We start from the raw sequence: 7,618 nt of genomic DNA, 5'->3' as shown, positions 1-7,618 counted from the left end.
CCCGCATGGCCTAGTGTGAAAACGTTGGCTCATGCCTACAGCCAGATCAATCAGACCATGAAATTAGTCTTCATTATTTATTGCTTACACTTTCAAACTGTCACTTTTTTGCATTCTTCCATGCTGTTCCTCCTACTCAGGAGGAACTGATCACAAACATAAACTAAACTTATATAAGGAGAATTTACTACAAGTCTACAAATATTTCCTGGAAAAAAAACAAAATAACCCAAACGTATTTCTTCTTGGTATCTTGCCAATACACTGTCTATGCATCACTGTCTACACTGGGGGTCAGGATGGTCTCACTGATTCCTTGTCCTCTCCCCTCGTGTCTGCTGTCAGACTCAGACTGCCTACTTAGGAGAAAAAGCTTTTTTTATTTTGTGTCTGGCCTAGTGACAACACAACAGTTCCCAGTGTCTTGCAAATGCAAATAAACAAGGGTACGCAATACTTTGTAAAAGCTGATCTCCTGTAGTGTTTCAAGCTGCCTGTTCACACATCAAGGCACAACGCAGTCAGTCACTGACCTCTTTTGAAAATATAGATCGAGGTTATTTTTAGTTCAGAATTTTTAGGAACAAATTCTAGTGTCTTTATGCTTATGTCAGCAGTACAGAGCACCCACAAACTCAGCCTAGAAAGCCAGCTAATCCTTCACAAGCTGCAAACATCTAAGAAAGATGAGGTTTAACAGCTGGCTTTCAGTAATCCAGAAGGGAAAGCTTGTGTTTTCAAAACTGTTTTAACCATTTCTCCATGAAAGTAACAGTAACTACTCTGAATATAGAACACCAAACACCAACCAACTGTACAAAAATCCAAAGTTCCTTTCACTTTTTTTTGATGGCATTTCCAGCGTCTAGCTCTGCTTTAGCTAAAACTGTTTGGAAGCCAAGTATCTCTTGGAAATAGACATCTGGGCTCAGGGAAGGGAGAGTCCAAGTGGAAAAAGTCGCTATTCACTTTCTATGCACTGCTTTCTTTAAATGCTGGCAGTCAGGGTAGATAGTATTAGTGCTACAGACACATCTATGAAACCCTAGAGCCTCTGTGGAGTGGGATGATGATGCACGACAATAATTTCAAAAACTAACTAGAATTCTTATGATACAGACTTTACTAAAATGTCTTTTTTTTTAAAAAAAAAAAATCATTTAAATAAGCTTAAAAATGTAATTTAAACAAAAAAAAAAACCCACAACAATTTAAATGACCTAAACCAAAGATGGTGGGGGACGAGCAGGCAAAAGACCCTTTCAGGCTAGACCCCACCACCACAGTCTCACTCCAGGCTCCCCGCTCCCGTCCCTCCCAGCAGCATCCCACTGCTGCTCTCCCACCTCTCACTCACCATACACCAGTCAGCGGGGAACTGGCTGACACCTGAATGCACATACTCAGAAGAACTTATCAGTCTGGACAGTCAGGCAGCAACTGTGAGCACGATCCCACGGGTCTGTATGAAACCAGCAGTAGAAGCCCTGAGACGTTAAAGGGATATTTACTTTCCTGTGAAAAAAAGGAGACCTGGTAAGTGAAGTATGAGGAAGAAAAAGGAAAGGTCAAGGGTACCAGGCAGCTACATACATCAAACAATACTTTCCTCAACTCATAGTCTAATTCTAGGGATCCCCTATGGTTCCTACTTGCACCTGCTTTCAGTCCTTGCTTGGGGAAAAGGTCTCTTCAGGAGGGCTCTCTTCCCCTTTCTCAGAAGCTGGGGAAAGGCTCCATCTGCTCAGGATGGCCAAGGTGCAAAGGCTGCTCCTGGAAATTAAAGCTGTCGTCCGCTTCCCAGAGCTAAGGTTCATGAGAAAGAGACCTCTACCTCAACAGACCTAAGAGCAGCAGCAGGCAAGAGAGACAGGGGATCAAATTTACAGTCTCATTGACCCGTGCTAACAAACACGTCAGTGAGAAGAGATTTGCTGTCCTGAAGAGAATGTCTCTTCGTGGAACGGCCAATCTTTTAGCACCTACATTAAGATGAATCCTATTTCCATTATTGATACTATACTACCAAATCAAAGCAGATCCCATCACCCTATGCCTTCCTGAGTTTAACATTCTCCTAGGGGCATATCTTAATGCCTTTTTAAGGCAAACTCCTAAGTATTCATCTACGACTTGCTGCATTGGCTTTCAAGTAACTATTCCACACAACAAAGCCACCAAACAGTGAATCATGAGCTCTGGCTTTCTTATGGGGATGAGCCAGAAAGAACAGATGAGAAACGGGGAACCTAGTGAGGGAGCTATGTAATCGTCACATGAGGCTCGAAGGTTTCCCCAAGAACCAGACACAGAATGAAGGCAGGGTTTCACTACAGCCTTTACTCTTCTTTCACATCTGGTGCGAGTCAAGCAAGTTAAGCATGCCCAGGCACGTGCTTCCCGCAGTCCTGTCCCATCCCTTCTCCTCCCTCCCTCCTTCAGAGGGGACTGGCTGTGACTCTGGTGAGGCTCTGACCTTGCAGGGTTGCAATGAGGGTACAATGCAGGAAAGCACGTTGTCTCCTCTTCAGGAAAGCCAGGTCCTGCAGCACGCTGGGGTACTTAAAGACCTCAACACCTGCAAGTTCACACAGTGGATCAAATAAGAAGCAGCTCTCTGTCCTTGACTCAGAGAGGCCTAGCCCATTTCTGGTTACCGGTGCCCGGGAACATCGCACCACTGCACCACCTCCAAGCTGACTGTGCATCCCCGGTGACCTCTGTCGTAAGGCACGACATCCGCATCCCCCTCACCCTCCGTGGTGTCAATCCGTGCCCACAAAGCCAAGCCTTAGAGCACTCTTGCTTCAGCAAGCTGATCGCCGCCGTGCCCAGGCCCCTCTGGGCAAGCTCTCAGCACCCAGTGCCTGCCTCTGGCCTGCACGAAACAGTTAACACTGCCTCAGACACTGCTGCCAGCTTCCCTGGTCCCCTCCGGTGCCTCCCCGGAGCTATTAATACAGCAGGCACATGCCCTGACAGTGACAGCGCGTTCCCCGGCAGCGGCCAGATAACTTTAATTTGCCCTTTAAACGCCCCAAGCGCAGCGGCCCTCGCCGTCCCGACAGGGGAACATGGCGGCGCTGCCCCGCGCCCCCCGGCGGGGGCGGGCCTTGGGGGGTCCCAGCCAATGTCCGTGCCCCGGGGGACGCCTCCTCCTATCGCGAGAGGCCGTGGGGTATAAGAGGGGCGGCGCGGGGCGAGGGGCCATTTGGCCGGCGGTGCGCGGGGGCGGCCGGGTGGGGCGGTGCGCGGATCGTTGGCTCTCTCCGGGCAGGGGGTGTCGGGCCGGCTGGCAGCATGGGTGACCAAGCGCTCAGCTTCCTCAAAGACTTTTTGGCCGGTGGGATCGCTGCCGCCATCTCCAAGACGGCTGTGGCCCCCATCGAGAGAGTGAAGTTGCTGCTGCAGGTGAGCAGACGGTGGGGGCCGGGGGGCGGCGGCGGCCCCGCTGGCGGCGGCGGCGGCCGGAGCCCGGCGGGGCTGCGCCACAGGTGGGTGCCGTCGCTGCGGGCGCCGGCCGGCGTGACTAAATATGGGAAGGAGCTCGGCCGGCTCCGGTTACGCGGGAGCTGCCCGGGCCCTTCAGCACCGCCTCGGGACAGCGGGAGCCGGGCCAGGCGGCGGGGCAGGCCCTGTCCCTGCCCTTCAACGGGCCGCTGTGCGGGGTCACCCCTGCGGCGTCCCTATCGCTACCCTCCCACCCCTCCTCCTTCTCCTCCTCACAGGTCCAGCATGCCAGCAAACAGATCACGGCAGAGAAGCAGTACAAGGGCATCATCGACTGCATAGTCCGCATCCCCAAGGAGCAAGGCATCATCTCCTTCTGGAGAGGCAACCTGGCCAATGTCATCCGGTACTTCCCCACCCAGGCCCTCAACTTCGCCTTCAAGGACAAGTACAAGCAGATCTTTCTGGGGGGAGTGGACAGGCACAAGCAGTTCTGGCGCTACTTCGCAGGGAACCTGGCATCTGGGGGTGCTGCGGGAGCCACCTCTCTCTGCTTCGTGTACCCGCTGGATTTTGCCAGGACCCGGCTGGCAGCTGATGTGGGCAAAGGAGCCAGTGAGAGAGAGTTTACTGGGCTGGGCGACTGCATCGTCAAGATCTTCAAGTCTGATGGCTTGAAGGGCCTGTACCAAGGATTCAGTGTGTCTGTCCAGGGCATCATCATCTACAGAGCAGCCTATTTTGGGGTTTACGACACAGCCAAGGGTAAGAATTGCATGGAGAAGTGACTGCAAGGGAGGATTTGCCCAGTAAAGGCACTCTAGGGCACTTGGTGGTACGAAGACAAGCAGGACTTGGCTCAGCACCATTTTGGGGTGCTAGTGCTAGAATACAACACAGGTGTTTCTGAAACGTTTCTGCCTCCCTCAACTTGATGCTCCGAACACAAACCTTGGGTTTGCAGTGTGTTTTCAGACACTTTCCAACTTCTTTCTCTGTCTTAAGGCTTGTACAGATGGGCTCGTATGAAAGCTTGTTACTCATTGCAGCTCATGCCTGGGAGGGTTCTGCAGGAGAGACCTTTTGGTCAGGGTGCATGAAAAGGGCTTAGATCCCAAAATTCAACAGTCCTATAAACTTCTCACTCATAATACCTGTTAATAGTCAAATATGGGTGAAGGGAGAAGTTGCAGGCTTGCCTGAATTGACTTGATTGAGTAACTCCTAGGGCCGGTGGGTGATTGTTCCTTCCACAGCCATCTTTCCCACAACCCTTTCCCTCTACTGACTCCGCTCATTTGTTCTTGATGATAGGTATGTTGCCTGATCCAAAGAACGTGCATATCGTAGTGAGCTGGATGATTGCCCAGACTGTCACTGCCGTAGCAGGGCTGGTTTCTTACCCTTTTGATACAGTGCGACGTAGGATGATGATGCAGTCTGGCCGAAAGGGAGGTAAGAACTAGTGCTCCTATGGTGTTCTGGCAGCAGAAAGTATCATCTCCCTTGAGAAATGATGGGAAATGCTGGGTATTTTTTGTCTTATGGAAAACTAATTACCTTCTTATTGGAATCATTAAATAAAAATTAAATAAAAATCATTAAATAAACACATTACTGGTGACTTATGTTCACTTAAGAGCCCGAGAGTTGATTTGTTTTCAGTTTCCATCTGGAGAATTAAAATTGCTTTTCGTGAATCGATTACTTAAATTCTTGGCTATACTTTGCTTATTCCTTGTTGTTTTAAATATATGAAAGCTGAAATAGCCTTTCTGTATAACTTCAAGCCTTCTGACCTTTATGTCTGTTTCCACAGCTGATATTATGTACAAGGGCACAATTGATTGCTGGAAGAAGATAGCTAAAGATGAAGGATCCAAAGCGTTCTTCAAAGGTGCCTGGTCGAATGTGTTGAGAGGCATGGGCGGAGCTTTTGTATTAGTACTTTATGATGAAATTAAGAAATACGTCTAAAATGTAACATCATAATGTAGTTCAATTGTTCTCCATCAACATTTTTTTAAAAATATGCTATTGTGATGTAATGGACAATAAAATATTTCCTAGGGAAACAGAATAAAATCTTAGTAACATACCTGGATGAGATGAGGATGAATTAATTTAAAAGTTGTCTGTTACATCACAGTTAACATTTTGTATGAAAATTCCTCCAACATTTGTATTGGAACCTGTGTATATATTATACTTCAAATTTCAGGTAATACATTTTGTCTAGAGACAAGACTTAGGTTTTAAAATCTAATATTGTGAGCTCTTAATAGTACAATAGGCATTTCTGAAGATCTTGTTCTAAGTGATGTCTCTAGCTACCCACCAGTGTGGTGACATTTATAACATGAATTAAAATTATTATAACATGAATTAAAATCATGTTTTTCTTCTAAAGCTGTACTTTTTTTAATATGACACTAAGTGAAATGCGTGTCTGAAAATATAAACTATGCTGAAGCACCAGGCTGAGTGCCTAACTGCAGCCTCTTCACTGACAAATTATACAATCATATGGTTGAAACCATAATCTGATTTTCTAAACATATTTTGTAGAATATGGAAATATGGTGTTTCAAAAATTCCCTGTGTCTTCCCAGAACAAAACTGTCTGCTCTGATGTTCAATTGAACTAAAACTGAAATCATGAAATAAATTAATATATTAATGAACTTCTTCCTTGTTGTTTTCAGTGCACTGAACACATCACAAGTACATGGCCTTTAAGGTGATGTGCTGATGAGCACGCTATTAGTGATTGTCTGGCACTGCCTAAGCCTCTTGAAAGTTTTTAACAGAGCTTTAGGTAGGTGGAATGGTTATTTATAATTCTACAATAGCAAAACCAAATGGATTCAACTTGAGGGTACTGCAGCCAGTTGTCTTACAGGTAAGGTACCATATAGTCTTAGCTGCTTTGATAATTCATTTATATTATCCATAACTTTGAAGTGCATCTTCATTTGATAGTGAAGTCATTGCTCCTTATTTTACTTGAAAATGCATTCTAGAATGAGATACTTCTGAGTTATTTTAATAACTATATTTCTAACTACACCATTATTAACAACTTGAGCTCTTAATTACCAGTGAGATCAGAACATGCTTAATAGAGAGTTTTTAAATTTTAGATGCTGCATGGTTGTGAACTCACTGAACAGCCTCTCTCATTAGGCAAAGGAGGGAGAGTGAGTTGTGTCCATTTCAGTGGTTCAGTTAGACTACATCAAAAACCATTTGTTTTTATGTATCCACCTAAGAAACAGGGTAAGACTAAGCAAATAGTATTCAAATGAGCTTTTATTTCAGCTGCATCTTTTACTACTTCATGTGTAGAAATAAGGTGCCCTATGGATTTTTGATAAAATTTCTAGAATGTCTGTCATTTCTTGTGCCCTAGGGTGAAAAAATAATGTGGAAACAAATGCTGAAATTGCACTAGCTGTACTTGAAGGTAAAAGGCTGACTAGTTACTTACACAGCTGGCAATTTCCACATTGAATAGAAGTTGCAGAGTAGATGATGCCTGGGCTAGTAGAATTGATGAGTGAAGAGTATTGCTCTAGTGAAGGAGTTATTACTGCCTGAGATGGGACATTCTTGCAGGTACTGTCACTGTTGTAAGCTGCTTTTCACATCTGGCCTCAGCACTGCTTGTGAGAAAGCTGGAGCAATTCAATACACAAAAGCAAGCAAATGCAAAGAGTATTATCCCTTCCTCTGTGAGAATAGATTACTCTGGAGTATAAACGGAACAGTGTCCACAAATATGTTCCTTTTGGGAGACTTATCTTGGTTACCACTGCATGTGACTATCACAGATATATCCAGTTACTCTCGTTGACTGGGAGCACACTTATTCTATGATTTTCAAAATTGAGTACGTGGATGAGAACTCTGATTAACCAGTTTTGTGAGTAGCAATAAAGGGAGAGATTCACATTTTGATCAGTTCCAAGTTCCGTGCTTTGGCTTCCATTTATCCCTTTCCTGTATTTGAAATTAGTTTATTGTCAGATGCAGGTAATCCTAGCTCTCTGTCACTTAGTATGATGGGCTGTGTGTGTCTGCTACAGATTCAGACCAGCAGCTCTGTTCTCCCTGAAGGCAGGTATAAGCTACTAAATCAGTGTCTGGAAGCAACATCTATCCACCT

General features: G+C 45.7%; 1 protein-coding gene across 1 annotated transcript; it reads left to right on the top strand.

Moving 5' to 3' along the window:
* The first annotated feature begins 3,300 nt into the window (after positions 1-3,300).
* On the top strand, positions 3,301-5,427 carry SLC25A4 (solute carrier family 25 member 4). Its single transcript, XM_086611758.1, has 4 exons — positions 3,301-3,411; positions 3,729-4,215; positions 4,765-4,905; positions 5,270-5,427. The coding sequence occupies exons 1-4, from the start codon at positions 3,301-3,303 to the stop codon at positions 5,425-5,427; spliced, it is 897 nt and encodes a 298-aa protein (XP_086467884.1).
* Positions 5,428-7,618: the final 2,191 nt, after the last annotated feature.

This window comes from Tauraco erythrolophus, chromosome 5, assembly GCF_009769465.1.
Source record: "Tauraco erythrolophus isolate bTauEry1 chromosome 5, bTauEry1.pri, whole genome shotgun sequence".
Lineage (NCBI taxonomy): Eukaryota > Metazoa > Chordata > Aves > Musophagiformes > Musophagidae > Tauraco > Tauraco erythrolophus.
The sequence above is the reverse complement of the archived record's forward strand: the minus strand, read 5'-3'. Positions and strand labels throughout refer to the sequence as shown.